The sequence below is a fragment of the Enoplosus armatus genome, chromosome 7, assembly GCF_043641665.1.
Source record: "Enoplosus armatus isolate fEnoArm2 chromosome 7, fEnoArm2.hap1, whole genome shotgun sequence".
In the NCBI taxonomy this organism is placed as follows: Eukaryota; Metazoa; Chordata; class Actinopteri; order Centrarchiformes; family Enoplosidae; genus Enoplosus; species Enoplosus armatus.
In genome coordinates, this window is record NC_092186.1 from 6,347,456 (window position 1) to 6,364,619 (window position 17,164).

The 17,164-nt window shown below is 39.4% G+C and overlaps 1 protein-coding gene across 2 annotated transcripts in view; it reads left to right on the plus strand.

Annotated features, from left to right (window-relative positions):
- lpp (LIM domain containing preferred translocation partner in lipoma) overlaps positions 1-17,164 on the plus strand; it is a 129,218-nt gene that overhangs the window by 72,596 nt on the left and 39,458 nt on the right. For both annotated transcript variants that reach the window (XM_070909096.1, XM_070909097.1), the window contains one exon: positions 6,997-7,593. In XM_070909096.1, the coding sequence (XP_070765197.1) occupies positions 6,997-7,593 (597 nt within the window). The remainder of the gene's footprint in view (positions 1-6,996; positions 7,594-17,164) is intronic.

Sequence of the window (17,164 nt, forward strand, 5' to 3'; positions counted from 1 at the left end):
AGTGTACGGTTTCCAGTGAACACAAGGAAAGTGAATGGTCAGCTACTGTTGTTGTTGTTGTTAAGGACACATTTGAATAAAACAAATCCAAAATCCAGATTGTGATAAAATGTCATGTTTTTCTCTTTGACTGTGCCAGTCAGCTGAGGAATGTTGGCGTCAATCGTCTCCAGCTTCTGCTGCTGTCACAGACATGACGCTGGTATGTTAGCCAGCCTCTTTTATTTTTTATAAAAGGTCAAAGCCGTGGGCAGCTTTTTTTTTTTTTTTTGCAATGGATATTTTAATCTTCAGGGCTCTGACGCCTCAAGTGTGTGATTGTGTGTTTCTGCTGCATATCTCAAAAGAGCTGCCAGAACTGCATCAAGATGACACTCCAGCTCTGTAATTATAGGGCTTGGTGGTGTTTAACTTTTTCCTCTCTGTTTGTTTTATATGCTGCTATTCTCTTTGATTGCTTTGTTGCTGCATGGAGCAGAGATGTTGCCACAGTGCCGGTGGCGCCCATTGACCTTAAGGTCAATCTGGCAGCAGGTTCTGAGTTTTGACAGGGGCAGCCAACTGTGGAGAGAGGAGCACGCCTTCGGGCGCTCAATGTGTTCCGTCAATGTTTGTTAGTCAAATAAACTGCATAGTATCACCCCTTTGTCTTTTATTAACAGGGCGAACCAATGACAAATTTAGTTGGAGCCAGGAAGCTGTGACAGTCAATGTAACCTGCCTCTTTACATCATGAAGTCCTAGTAACAATGCTAAAAGGCTTACCATCAACTGCTGTCATTGCACATTATCCCTCTTCCCAATAACGTGCAAGCTTACAACAACAACACACACACACACACACACACACACACACACACACACACACACACACACACACCCAAGCACGCACAGCTTCTGTGAGAACAGTTACAGTTGCCCGTCTCTGGGATTGATGACATCGACATACTGTAAGCGATGGACGTTTTCAACAGTGCAGTATTTCACCTCCTGAAGCAGGAGGGGGTCACAAGAGCATGAAAACCTCATTACAGGGATGAGTCAGGGATGTGTGTGCTGAGAGACTGGCCTGTAGTACTGCAGGAGGTGAATGAAACAATTAGTTTCTGCTGTGTGAGAGCTACAAAACACACATTTCCCTCTTTTGTAAAGATAGCCTGCAGAAGTGCCACAATCGGTGACTCTCGGGGACTTTTCTTTTTTTCACACACAGTAGCCCAGAAAAAGGATTTTTTAGTTGCATCAGTGAGTAATACGCCCTACTTTATATGATGTTGTTACATCATACTAGAAATATTACATACTTTTTTTTCTGAAACACATTTTTTTAGGGGATTACATAACTATGAATTTTGAAACATGGACTTAATGTTCAACTACATTGTCTTCGGGTTGTCTTGGTGGTGAAACCAAAGAGAGTGCACGCCATGCACTGCATGCGACTGCTACCCGACTCACTCTGTGTTTTCGCGTCTCTCCCTGCATTTTAAGTGTCTGTAATTTCTGAATAGTACGTCACAGACTGATAAAATGACTTGGCCACTGTGAAGAGACAAAATTGAAAAAGATCCGCACTCTTTTTAGGCCTAACAAAGAAAAGCATTGCTGTGAATATTTTGTTTTTGTGAAATCTCTAGCAGTTTTGGTGCAAAGTGGGTTTGTTTAAGCAGTGCAGGACCTTTTGATATTCCAAATGACACAGTAGGACTGTTGCACTAATTCAGTCATGATGATTGCACCTTTTGTTGATGAAGTTACATTTTGGGAATTTTTACTTGTGGCATTCTCCATTTTTAGTTTTTTTTACATAGTTTAGTATGTTTTGTGTTTATGTTAAAAATATTATCAGCCGTTAGATCTTTATCAGATACCAAACATCGATATCAGTATCAGCCGGGCTATAGTTTGAAATATCTATCTACAATAAATAATAAACTGTTGTGGATCAGTGTTTCCTTTTCAGTCCATTTATGTAAAAACAATTAACTGTTCAAACATTGGAAGCCATAGAACAAATATTATAGCTGCGATATTATCAAGAGAAACTATTTGATGGAGACTTGGTAACTGATTTTTGTAGAAATGTTTTATTTCAGCTTCAAAAGCCACACGAGTTTCCCTCCACAGCAGTGCCAGTAACCCTGAATCTAAACTGTTCCCACATCCTCAGATAATGTTAGTGTGTTTGATTTTCCATTCTTTTGCAGACTCTCATGTGTAATGTTCAGGATGTGCTTTGCGAATATGTTCATGTTTGTGGATTCAAATGGCAGTGATACCACAAATCCTGAAAAAAAACACTCGGGTCACATTCAGGTTGGGCCAGTCCGGTTTCCATCCACATGTAGCGCGAATTTTAAACAAATTTCCAGCAAATCGGCAAATGAAAATGTGCCTTTCCATTCACTACTGTTGTGCGAATGTTAGGAGTTGAGCACATCGAATTGAACAGTTGGTGGCGCTAATTCTCCAGTCGGGTGCCATTAAACCTTTGCAGAAGAAGATGGTGCAACAAGATGACGTCATTAAAAGAGTCAAACCTCGAACCTCGTGTGTAGAAAACGTGAAGGAAATATGTTTGTTTAATGTATTAATTTTAATTATTTTAATTTTGATTTATTATTAATTTTAGGAAGGTCTCTGCCTCTTGATTTGAGTGACAAATCTCAAAAAGTTTCCACCTGAGCCAAGCATAAAGACTTTTTTTGCATTTCCACTCTATTTTTTTTAATGCACAATGCACTGTAGTGGTGAGACAGCCCTGTAAATGCACCTGGCCAATGCACCATGAGGAATAAATTGGGACAATGTTGTTATTAGTATTATTATGTGAGTAGTCGTAGTTGCTTCACTTATTATAAAGAATACATATTAGTTAAATAAAAAAAAAAAGAAAGCAAATGCAGTTACATGTAATACCATGATGTAATTAGCAGCGGTGATACCAGTCACAGTGGTAGCATTTCAGGACAAATGTGATACAGGGCACCCATTAAACATTTACTCTACTTTATATGGCGTGGGTGAAAACATTGTTTAAATATTCACTTGTTAAAGGCGAGGGTTGTCATGCAACTATCACTTGAAGGAGCAAAAAAGAATCAGATATGCTGATATAAGATACTCAGAGTGAAAAGTTCCCAATATGTGTATAACACACTTTATCTGCAAACGTAGAAGATAGTTCAAAACAGCTAGAGGTCTCGCCATGTTCCACAGAGACATTGTTTAATCACATTTAATGTGCCTTATCTCGAACTATTTTAGGAAGAGAATTGATACCCCGACTGTGTTGAGGCTGACGGATTGTTAAATGTGACTGTTGTGCCTGATTGTGCAGAGACAAGATGACTGAACGTGGAGGGAAGATTAGTGAATGCTTTAGTGTTGACTGGGAATTCTTCCACGGTCATCGTGTAAGTGCTGAAATAGACAGATGCAAATGGACAGCAGAGCCGACGGTCCGCTTTGTATGAATAAGGAGGCAGGAAAAAGTTGAACGAGAAATATCCAAGGTCTTAGATGAGTCTGAAAAGATGCAGAACTTCTCCCTCTTCAGGGGTTTTCCCCAAGCTTGCTTTAAAAAAAAAAAAAAAAAGAAGAAAAAAAAATCCCCCCACCCTTGTGGTTTGAAATGCAAAGTTAACAGTTTTACTCAGCCCCCCAAGGCTTGTATAGTCTCTCCTAATCTTTTTTAATGTGTCAAAAGGCTTTCTTGAGAGTCTCTGTGAAATTTCACACTTAAGTTGTTTGCAAAGTCAGTCTGAATTACAGTGTAGAGTGAGGGTTAACTTTTCTGAAGGCGTTGGGGAAAACTTTTTTAAAACTGTGTGTTTTGTTTGTGTATGGAGGGGGTGTTGGAGACAACAGCACAGTGTGCATTCAGACTGATGCTATAGGTCGGGCTGGATTTCAAACGATGCCTGACTCGGGCAGGTCAGATGATACAAAAAGACTTCAGTGAGTCATTGATTGTGTCCTCTAATTTTAGGTGTGCATGTAAACAAGCCTCATCATCCTCACGTAAGATTTCTTATAGATTAAGATATTATCTATTATCAACTTTCAAAGGGACTTCATTGTGATGATATGATCATATTGTTTTACAACATTGTCCAAATCAAATTGTAAAACTAACAAAATTAGTTATTAATTATTTCTTTTTCTGTGAAGATTTTTGACTAGTAAAACAATGGAAACAGGTTATTGCATTGATCTTCAATTTGATGATTTGATATATAATTTTGCATACTTTACATTTTCCATGCCATGATATATTGTGGAACAGCATATGGAAGTTTGTTGTTATAACATACCAAGTTATCATGATAAAATGACATGTTTTTATAACAAGAAAGGTTTCTTGTAAAAATGGCATCATTTGATATGTATTAACTAGAAAATATAGCCAATGAAAAATATCAAGCAAATATTTTTTGTCATGGTGGAAGCAAAACGCTGCCGTAACACATTGATATTGGAAACATATTCTTATTAATAATGTAATATTAATTTCTTCTATATTGCCAAGCCTCTAGTTAAAATATTTCCACACATATAGTAAATAACTCAACATGATGCATTAATAATACATAAAACTAAAGTATATACTTCTATTAAACTACAAGAGACCAGCACCTTATCCCTCCTAATTGAGGCAATATACTTAATCGCCAAATAGACATCTTGCTCCTGAACGAGAAAGTGACATTATCAGTACGTATTGACTGTGTCCTACCTATCAATCTCTTTGCTCAGTAGTCATGATATTATCTCAGACCACACTCATTAACATGGACAGGTCAAAGGCATGCAGCAGCTAAAAAGACAGCTTAGTTACTGTGAAAATCTTTTCCACTCCACATTTTTCCTCAGATCGTATGCATTTGATTAGTTTCATCACCCTCAGAAAGCTGTGAATCCATTCTCTTAATGTAATTTGTGGAAAATGTACCATGACAGTGTAATTATTTTGAGGGGGCCAATTTGCATTTCCAGTGCTCTGCTAACTAAATGCTACTGTAGGTTCTAAGGCCTTAAAGATAAATTAATAATCTAGAGTATTTAAAACCCATGAAACATTTAAATTAAGTAATTTCACTTCCTAAAGGGCATAGTGGAGATTTTTCCATATACATGCAGACAGAAACACTTTTTAAATAAACATCAGCACTAATCACTGAGACAGAAATCAGAGGGAGAGCAGAAAATATTTTCTGGAGCTTTTAATGGTTCCTTAGGGGCTCCCCTCTGACTTAGATTAGATGGGATTTAGACAAAGTTGATGCATGCACCTCTTTTACCAAAACTTGGATTTTTTTTTTTTTATCTCAGTACATTATGAGGATCACAGACTGCTGTATACTTTTTCACTGATAGAATTACAACACTTTTTTTAATTCAATTTAAGCAAGGAATTACAAAGTGTAGCAGTGCAACAAAACAGCTATTTGGGGCATTGCTGTGCAGCAGCCATTGATCAGCTTTTAAGGGAAATCGATTAGAATTGTTGCTCTGCCCCAATTTATAAGACGTCTCATCAAACTGAGTTGCAAAGGGTCTAAAGACTACAAGTGTTCATTTTTGTTCCCCTTGTGCTGCAAATTTAGTAATTGACTCTGATTTTTGGCTTCAGGCAATAACCTAATAAGGCCATCCAAGGTTAATGATAGACCCTTTTTAGACTGGCTGAACGTCTGACACCGATATGTAGTAGTAGTGAAAAACAATTATTACTTACATGAGAGACACTCAGGGCAGAAGCCTCTGACATCTGAGTGAAACGTTGTTATTCAGTCTTATTATATTTTGTTATAGTTTGGCCTGTGCATCAAATACCACAGTTGTGTAGATGGTGAGAATCCCAGCAGTGGGTTGTGTTGCTGCTTTACAGCCATCTCTTCCCAGGAACACCAGCGCCACAAATCTCAGTGATTTAACATCTTTCCCATCCAAACAGCTGGAGTCAGCACAAGTGTCATGTGCCATTGCCAATCTGCTGTCACGGCGTCCTTTGCCAAAGTATTTATTGCTTCCCCTCCTGCTTTATTAGCCATAGATTATGGGTGGTCGTGGACAGTGTAGAGCCTCTGCTGTCGAGGTAGCCTTGTAATTGACTCTGGGGAGGCAGGGTGGATGATCATTTGAGCGTAAACCACAGTATCAGTAAATAGCTGTTGAGCACAACTGTTGTATTTCCACCATTCAGCAGGATTTCATTCATCGAAGTTTTCAGTGCATCCTGTTACTGTTATTAGTCACAATATTTTTTAGCAATGGTAGTAGCATGTCTGTCGGTCAGTCCTCCACTTTGGTCCAGACTGAAATATCTCAACAACTATTCAATAGATATCCATGAAATGGTTTGCACACATTCATGGTCGCCAGAGGATGAATCCTGGTGGTTTTCACCTGTCATGTGAAATATTTCAACATTGACGGGATGGATTGGCACAAAACTTGGTACAGACATTCATTGTTCCCAGATGATCAATCCTAATGACTTTGGTCATCCTCCGACTCTGGCATCACCATGAGGTTGACATTTGTTTGTTGGTTATGAGTGAAATGTTTCAACAACTTTTGGATTGGTTGCCATAAAATTTGGTCTGAGTCCCCCTCAGGATGAATTTTAATAACTTTGGTGATCCCCATCTATCATCAGGTCAAATTTTTTATCACCAAATACTTGCAAAACTAATGACATTCCCATCAGCTTCAAATGTTATTTGTGTTTAATGCTAATTATCTAATGTTAGCATGCTCACATTCCAAGCAGAGATGGTTAACATCAGCATGATTAGATTGTTATAGTGAGCATATTGACATGCTGACGTTAGCATTTTAAATGTATTGTTTTTAGAATATTTTATAGTCTTATGTGTAGTTCAATGTTGTAGTTCAATGTGTCTTTCATTGAGCAGTAATGCTATTTATTTAGTTATTTGGCTATTTAGTAATTTTTTACTGGAGCTTAACTTTTCTACTATTTTTCAGAACTCTGGATCCACCGCAGCCTCCACCCCCAACGCCCCAGTGACTGGTTACAAGCGCATGGTCATTCCAACCCAGCCACCTCTGACTGCCACTAAGAAATCTACGCCCAAACCTCAGGCTCCCGGGGGAGTCTCGTCTATCCCCCCCTCCTCTGTCAGTCCGGTGGCCAAGCCTCTAAGCCACACAGCTCCTCAGCCTGTCCCAGCTTCATACGCTACAGCCTCAACCCCAAGCCAGCCCACCTTCAATGTCCAGGTGAGGTCGGCCCAGCCTGGCCCCCAGCATCAAGCCCCAGGTGGGCACCATTTTGGCCAGCAGCCCATTCGCAGCCCTGCACAGGTGCATTACATGCCTGCCCAGCCCAAAGGTCCCGACTTTGCCTATGGACCACCACAGCCTGGCTTCTCCCCGATGGCTCAAGGTGCATATCAAGAACAGCACCACCCAGGAGTACACCAAATAGGTGGTTTAAGCTCCAGGAGACCTGAGCCAGCCCCCATCCAAGCATACCAACCTCAAGGCCCCAAGAAGACCTATATTACAGATGTACCACCAAGCTTGGCTCCCTACACTTCCGGACCAGCTGTTCCACCAAAGGTAAGAACAAACTACGACTGTACAACATACTCGATCAGTTGCCCAATTTTTTTGTTATTGTAAACTTCACAGTAATGGGCGGCTAAGGCAACAATCAGTCCACCCTTCTATCCATCTACCCTTTTCATAATTTCCTGCCACTTTTCCTTCTCTGGATTGGTGGCATTTGGCTAAGCAGACTAGCCCAGGCATCCATTTCCCCAGCCATATTTCCCAGCGCCTCCTGGAGAATCCCGAGGCGTTCCCAGGTCAGCTGGGATATTTAATCCCTCTAGCGTGTTCTAAGACTACCCTGGGGCTTCCTTCCAGTTAGATATCCCTGGAATACCTCCACAGGGAGGAGTCTTGTAGGCCTCAACTTGCTCTTGTCAAAACCAAAGCACAGCAGTCCTTCTTCAAACCTCTCCGGATACTTGAGCTCCTCTATCTGAAAGACTTAGGCCAGACACCATGGGAAGAAAACTAATTTCAGCACTTGTATCCAAAACTCAGTTCTTTTAGTCACTACTCAAATTCTATGACAATAGTTGAGGGTTCACACAAATCATAAGGTAAATATAGAGCTTTGGTTTGCTCCAGTACAACATCTGCATGACTGAAATCACTTCATCAGTCCCCCTTATGCACATTTGGGTGTACTGTATATGTGTGTGTATAGTATGCATACATTTGTGCCTCATAGATGGCAATGCAATGGGGAACTGCTTGCCATGTTTCATTGAAATGCTCAGAATAAACAGTTTTAACCTTTATGAATTTTTGAAAGATCTTCCCTGGTGGGGGTTTACATCGTCTGATTTCATTTATCTCATAAAAGGCAGCTCATATTCATGTCTGTATCTACCCACTGGTCATTGTAAACCTATGCTTATAGCTTTATGGTAATATTTATTTTTCATTTGACATGCAGCTTTAGCTTCATTCTTTTAGCACAATATTGTGTTTATAGGTGTCAAGTACATGTTTAGACACATTTTTACAGGGTTCCTGTTTTAAAACAAGTCAGTTGAAGACATTAAAAAGTTAGCTGAAGACAGCATTTTCCAATGACTCATGGAAGCTAATGCTAGCTTAAATGGCAAACTAGCTACAGCTGATAAAATCTGATTGTGACAGCTGACAAAGTCGCTGACTAGAAATGAGAAGCCTGTCTTCCTCTGTCTGGTATCAAGGACCCACTGTTTCAGAAATTACAAAGAAATTGGAGTGGTTAATCTGCTACTGTTATCATTGTAAAATGCATATGCGTTGTGCAAGAACGGAAAGTTTGACAGGCAAAGCAACAGTAACTAAGTAACAAGCGGCCAATTGGATTGTCTTCTCATTTTGTACGCATTGTGGACATTGTTAAAACATTTTTAGATTGAATAGTCCATTCTTAAACACTGTCGTAGGTGTACTGCATCATGGACACTACTATTATACTATTAAATATTAAATAACACAAAAAAATATTTATAATAAGGATAAAAAGTACAACATTTAATCTTGGCAGAGCAGTATGAGACTGTCTTAGGCCTGGCCTCAAGCCTTGAAAGGCATTGTGAGACGTTGGATCCAGCACTAGACCTTTTTATAGAACTGTACATGACTGAGAAGAATTACAAAAAACTGTCGTCCCTTAGAACAGAGTAGTCAATGCCACAGAGACAGCTATTCTAATCTCAATACATCCAGCCGTCGACAATCTCTGGAAAGTGAAAGGCCCTTGAGTTTTCTTTAATTCAAGGATTTTATGCTGGTTCAAAATACAAACTGGGCCTCCCAGCCTCTGGGAATAGCTCATCAAGGACTGTACTTTACTAAATACAAATTAGCTTCAACATTGCAGAGAGTATCTTAAAAATAAGTCTAATTATATTTGTTCAGAACAAAAGTCTACATTTTGCTTGAAAAGCTCGCTTTGGTCCCAGTATGATGCATTATTAAAAAACAAAAGGTGGCGTTTAATAGATTTGTGAGCATCTCTTTGATTTCAGATAAAAGCAAATCACTAATTTTACAGATATAGCGTGTACGCTATATATATTTGTCTTTCTTTCCCAAGGATATACTGTAGCAGGATAATGGGCTCTGTGCTTCCCTCCCCCCATGCTTTATTTGAATGCTTTGAAACATGTCGGGAAACTTAATGCTCCATATGTACACTTTAAGCTAGACGATGTGCTGTAAATTACTCTGTGGCGTCACATCATGTTTGACCTGACCCTCCCTTAAACCTTTTGTATCCAAACCTTAGCTCTAATCTTGTTTATTTGTGTCCAGTACAGCAGATCTTTAATGCCAAAATAAACCAGAGACACTATAAAGGCAAGATTAGACTGAAAGCAAAATCTGTCAACTTTGCCTTTATGATCATCACTCTGTTCGACCCAATGTCGTGACAGGTTCATAACCTTTTACAAATGGTGTTAAATCTACTTAAAAGAAGTGGGTTGTGCCTCTTTCAATCTGTTGTGTAAATAAACCAAAACATAGTCAATTAAAGGAGCTATTTACATATTTGTCGTAATTATCAAAAATGATCTCTAGTCACTGAGAGTTAATGGTGATTTTATGTAATACCCGGGACTTTCTCAGTAGGGGGTCTGTGACTTTGATTGAGGACTTTATTCAAGAGATCATTTCACATAATTGAGGGTATTCATAGAAGGTCAGCGTCATTAGAAGTCTAAGATGAACTCCTTGGATGAAATTCTGTGATCTAGACTTGTTCTGATTAGCTTGCCTGCTCTGCCCCCCACCTCACCCTCTCTTAACCCCTGCCACCCAGCACCCAATCCCCCCAACGTGTCCTTACTCACACGTGAAGTGAAGGTGTAAGAAGAGCTTCTCACATCAACAGGCTCCAAGGACGCTTAATTACCCAAATCCACCAGTGTTTGATCTCTATTGTAGTCCAAAAAATTAACAGATTTCATGGCTGCCGGTTAAACATACCAATTTCCACGAGTCTCTCCGTCTTTCCCGAAATTGGAGGAAAGCTAAGCTGGATGATGACTTGTTGTATTGCTGAGCTTGAGTGACGTTTGACAGGGGAGGATTATTTTGAACTGCTCAATCCCTGCAGCCAGTTAAAGCCCCCTCGAAGGTCAATGATGGTTTCATCTGTCAAACATGTTTAAATATCTGACATTTCTCTGCCTTCTGGTCCTGGCCACTTTGCCTTTTGACCTGCACAAGAACATTTGCATATGGTGCCATCAGGATGTGTCCAAAAGACTGATTTTATATGTGTGACTTGACATGAACCCTTGTTAATCTCCCAAAAATCCCACCTCCGAAAGAATGCAATTAGCAACACCTGTGAAAACCCATCAAAATAAGCAATTCACTGTCTGCATAAACATTACTTGGGAAATTATCTTTGACAGTGCATTAACTCATTAATTCTGTATTTAAATGGTAATTACTGGTTTTTATGTAATCTATTTTCATGAACATGTTGAACTGGAATACATCACTAACACCAGTTCATTCTACAGGCTACTTTAGTATCATGATGGACAGAATATTGTCTATGGCTAAACAAATACAAAAAACAGCTGAGTTAAGAATTAGGCCTAGATTACAGGCTTTTAGTTTGACATTATTTGATAAGGCACCCAGACTAGACGAGAGACTGTTAATAATGCAAGTACTGGGATCATGAGGGGCAATTATAAGGATCTCTGATTTGTGCAGGACATTTTTAGACATCGAGTTCTTAATATCAGCAAGACAAGACATAATACAGGACTTGCGTAGTGACAGGCTATATTGGGTCATACAGGTGTGTATCAATGGAAGTCAATATTACTGTGTGCCTGAGGAAGATATGCCCCAAAAGATGGAATTGTAAGTAAGTAAGGAATGAAAGGGGACCCAGGATAGACCCCTGGTGGACTCCATAAAACAAAATATTTTTGTTTTTCAACTATATGGAAGCTCAACCTCTCATAATAGTCTCAGATTGTACTTATTCTGCATTGTATAAATATTACAGTAAAAAGAGCTGTTCTTTAATATGCTCGAGAGGTACTTTTCTGCCTGAAAGGTGATCAGGTTGTTTACATCATACGTGATGCCTTCTGCTCAGGTGATTGACCCCAGCTGCCCTACCCTCAAGAACTACGGGCAGCTCTTAAAAAAGCAAGCTGACTGAGTGCAGGGTTACCATCCCTGCTGTAGATTACCAGAGAGGATTCTTTGCTTGGTGCAGGGTTACCACGTTTAACTACAAAGTGAGAGCCCAGGGCTTCGACAAGATGAAGACATGTTATCTGCAGTCCTGTGATCTTTTCTCTGTGTGGAGATGCACCTTGAAACAAATTTCACTTTGTTTTACACCAAGCAAACCAAATGGTTATTACTAAACCATGTATTGATAGGCAATTGATAGTTACATATTTCTTTTTTGTCTGCGACAGATGTTTTGAAGTAGACTTTTTGAAAAGATGTTTGAAATTGGTTCAGATCAGGGACTGATATAAAACACATTCACTATCTTTTTCTGACCCCTGATACATTTTAATTTCTTTTACAGCACCATCGAACCATTACACTGAAAGCTCATCCACATATTTTTGTGTGTTTTTCTACAGTCTTATCTGCAGGATTTCCCTCTGGCTACATGAAAAAGAAATAAATACCTCCTTAGAATTCCTTACATTTGCTGTCTATTTATACCAGACCATATAGTGTTAACACAACATCAGAAAAGCAGCCTTACATTCTCACCGTGTACCTCAACACATTTGTTTATTTGCTATTCAAATGCCACCCTGTTTAAAGGACAAAATCATGATTTCTTGTCTGTATAGCAATTTCTGCCAAATTAATGTACAGTTGAGCTTTCAGATAAATTACACCACTAAAATAAGTGTTTGTGTGTGTGCATGCATGTGATTTGGGTGAAAGGTATGAGTAATGAACCTGTAAATGTAACTTAAACAAATTCAATGCTGTTTCTCAGACAGTGATATTGTCTTTACAGCACAATTAAAAACTAAATGAGTCATGATTTTAAAAAAGCACACCCACTCATAGTATGAATACTCCAATTACACCCGCGAGCCACTCTGCGCTTTCAACAATTTCTTTGTTTCTCACACTGTTCAAGAAATCAAGATTATACAAAGAAGCAAAATAACAGGTGCTTTGCATTATGTTCATTATGGCTCATTCTCTCATACAGCATAGCACTACTAGTGGTAACAGGGTGCCTTTAAGTTGTGAGAACACTGTTGCCAGGGGACTGATAATTAAACCGACATTATAACCCTGTTTAGTTTTTAAAAAAAACGAATGATGCAGTGACTTTTACATTTGAGTGTCATGATAGAAACAGACGTCCTTAATGAAAAAATGTAACCTCCTTTGGCTCCAACATTTTTTAAAACATCACCATATGACAGGAGTGGTGATCTCTCTTGAGGAAAAGAATCCACAGCAGTGGGTCATTCAAGTTGACTCCTCTTGTAAATATAGCAAACACCACCCCTTTTGAAGACACCATTTTCTATACACACAAACATCATAGATATTTTTTTTTTTTTTACTGAAATCTGCAACAGGCATCGGGTAGCGGTGTGCATGACAATTTGTTGTTGATGTTTTTAAACTAGGCTGTGAACTTTGTGAGGATTCAAAATATAAATAGTGAGTTGGAGAGGGTGTATTTGAGGGTTTGGGGCAGAATCTGTAGGGTGCAAGGTTGAAAGGATGTTTGTATATTAATACATTCACACAGTGGATACAACTAATCGTGTAAACATTCTAACTACTAAAATTAGAAATAAAAAAGATGATGTGGGTAGTGTAAATATTAAGATAAAATTAAAATCCTCATAGTCGTTGGAATAGTCCATGTAGAGACCCTGTCACATACTACAGAAAAAGCCACATGAGGCAGTTAAGTCCTTGCACCCTCCCTGATCATGTCAGTTTCAATATTAAATCTACAAGCCTTGGCATATATCAGTTGACTGACTTCTACCTTGTAACCATGCAGCACACATTCTCTCAGAAGTCATTACACTTCTAATGCCAGTCAGACTGTGTGACAGGGATCAGTTGGATTCCTTTAGCATTGCACATGCACAAGCTACTGCATATAATTAGTGCTGTGCCTACAACCATGTTGTTGGATGCCATGGTGTTTGGTGGTGGTCCACACAGGCTCTGGTTACTGAATGCTTCGTAGACTAAAGGTCAGTCCACTCGACCTGATCCTTGAGGTCAGTGATAGAAAAAGGATCTCCTTATGTTTCATGTTCTCATGCCGACACATCAGAAAGCTTCCTTCCAGTAGCTGCTTCCAGGCTTAAAACAGGGCTGACACAAATCTCAAATGCAAATTTAGCCACAAGCGACAACAAAAACAAATTAGGCCCATTAAGGGTAACGTACATTAGTAGTATTGATAAATATGGGATCTATCACATTAAAGTGATTAATGGTCAAAGCTATGCACCTTTTGTGATAGGCCTTTGCAAATGTGGAAAAGATTGGTAATTTATTGTCACTACGTTTATGTTCAGATACAGTGTGTATAAAGTACAGTGTGTATTGGTCATCAGAAATTTCTATTACTAGGGTACGGGAGGGGATTGATAGAAAGCTTTTCATTATAAAGCCATTTTGAGGACTGCTAAATTGATAAAAGGATTACTAATTAATTGAGATGTTTAATTATTCACTTGTAATAATGACAAACTTACCATATTTAGTGTTAGCTGTATGAAACCGACAGCTGGAAAATTAAAGGTACGCTGTGGAGTTTTTGAGCACTAGTAGTGCTGTGGAGCAGTGTTTAGATGAACGGGTCCCTTTTCTGTTCGTATCTCATCATGCACATTTTCCAAGGTTTTCACTTCCACTGGTCGACAGTTAGTGGCGGTAATGTGCCTAAAAGTGCAGTAGTAATTAGTTTAGGTGAGGGTGTAAACATAATTTATTTGTATACAAGAAAACTCTGCCACGTACCTTTTTAAATATCATGTAATATCATGTACTGGCCACGCCTCCTTCCTTAAATTTCATTTTGCAATTTAGAGTAGTACAGGCCTGGGACCATATGTGCTGAATTACTGTAGGCCTTTCTTACAGAGGACATTTTGAGTTGGAAAACTCTGGTGCGTAAGGTCTGCTAGTATTAGGACCATGGCATTGTGTATGTTAGCATACTGGTATGGCTTACTGATACAATTAATTCGAACACCGGTGCTTTTCCTGCTAATGCCAGTCAAAATGTCTGCAGTGAAAAAGGCCTGTTAAGTGACACATTTTCAGTGTTTTATGATGCCCTTTATTGATGGACGTGCAAATGGATTTATTGGAAAATAAATTCCTTTTCGCATTTTTTTTTTCATCTTAAAAAAAGATATAAAGAGATATAAATAAAATATGTAAATCCTTCATGAACCCTCACAAATACAACCGTCTATTTACAGATTTTCCACCATGCTTCATTCACAGTGATTTAACCAGCTGGACTGTAAGCACACACATCCCACCGGTATTTTTCAGGCAAAGCAGAAGATTTTGGCGAGAATTCCAGGGAAATACCAGGATCTTAATTCCCATCATTCAACCCTGGTGTATAGTCACGCACATGTCACATACACAGATGCAATTCTACCATTTTCCCTCTAACTTGAAATTGAGCACATAAAACTTACTACAACTGAAGGGTTTCAATGTGTAGAGCTAAAGCCCCTAATCTATCTACAAAAGTGGATTCATTTGAAATGAAATGAAGACTAGGTCAGCACTTTGATTAAGTAATGCTCACTTTTGTACATTCATTTGCAGAAATAAAGGGCTGCGTTGTCTTTCATGTTATTATTATTCCTTTTTTTTTATTAGTTTGTTGATTGACCGGTTCATTCGGTCAGTGGTATCCCTCAGTAGATCAGAAGTGTTTGTCACATAACCGCTCATAAATAATAGCACCTGCCACCCCTCTTCTACTCCGGCCCCCTCCGAGACGAACAGTGTGGCTGGTAAATAACTGGCCGGATCGATACCTGTCATTGCAGTTCAGTGAGCCTCGGCAATCTAAAACGTCTGAGCGGTTTGTTTATTTTCTTGTTTTCAACCTCTTATCGCCGGCCTGTAGTGAAGAGATGCAGATGTATCCTGCAGTGCTGAGATTATTCTGCAGCTCTGAATGCGGTTTGTTTATGATACTGTGGCATGTTTGGGCGACCGTTGGATGACCTCCCTCCATTCACTTCTCCAAGTCATATGACGACAACAAATTAATTTATGTAGTGGCTGTATTTTGACAATGTTGCTAATGCATTCATATTGAATGAAGTATTTGAGAAAAGCACAGGAGTTATGTAAAGACTTAATTTAATTAGTTTACTTTGGTGAATGAAAAAAGCACCGGTCAGCTGAGTGACACTGTTTGACTCCATGAAGGTATGAAGTCGTCTCGGCTCAGTCAGACACCAGGCAGCCAAATCCACCTGCATAAACAGTGGCCCCTGCTGGCTCCTCGTGGACATGGTCTCCTGTCTGTCTTAATTCCTCTCAGCAAGTTGTCTCTGCTCTTTTTTGACTGCTGCTGAAACTAGATTCTTCTCTGCCCTCTTATCATCCTCCTCTGTCCACAAAAGGGCTCTCATCCGCCCCTGGCTCTCAGAGTCCATGAAACGTGCACACTTTCTAAACACCCCCCCCCCCCCATCAAGGAAGCATCCCTCAGTGGGATCAGGCTTTGTGTATTGTTGGCTCCAGCATCTTAGCGGTAGTGTTTGGTCAAGAGATATCCTTCAGGGTGTCATTCAGATAAACCATGTAGTTGTTTAGGTGGAAAGGAGAGATATATATCGTGGTTTGCTTAGGAAGCAAAATGACACAGGAGACAGACAGCACTGTGTATCACAAAAGGAAAGTGCGGGTAGCCAATACATCGATTTGAAGACATAACCTGTGTGAATCTTCATTATGTCCACCGCATGTGTTTAAATATAGATCGGTGCTGCCACATGAGGAAGCAGCAGGGAAACACTCTGAGCTCTCGCCCAAACCAGGGAAACCTGCATCCTCTGTAATATGGTGTTTGCTACATTCATGGGATTGTAATGGCATACAAAGAGACGCCGAATAAGTTTTATCTCCGTCCCAACAATTTGTGCAGTCATTTGTTGTTGTTGTTGTTTTATTTTTTTATTTTTTTTCCCAGATTGCTCGTGGCTCCCCTCTCTACACTCTCAGATTTTCAAATATCTGTTTGCAGGGGGATGTGTCAGTTCCGAACAGATGACCTAGTTTTTACACACGCACAATCTTACAAACATTGAAAGGCCCCTCTACATACATTACGTGTCTGCGAACGCTCTGAAATTCATCCCTTTATATGAATTCAGTTTACAGCAAAGATTTGAATGGCTGTGGAAAATGTCAATTATGGAATTGGTTAATTTTTAATTATCGCTGGCTGCTCTGTACACAGCTGCTCTACAGTTGACTGTTATTTTTTTCTCGGCATTTAATTGGAGCTGAAACAGCATGACCTATTTTGTTTGGAGAGAATGTATACTTTATCTGCGCCTCCTCAGAAGGTGGCCCTGAGCTTAAT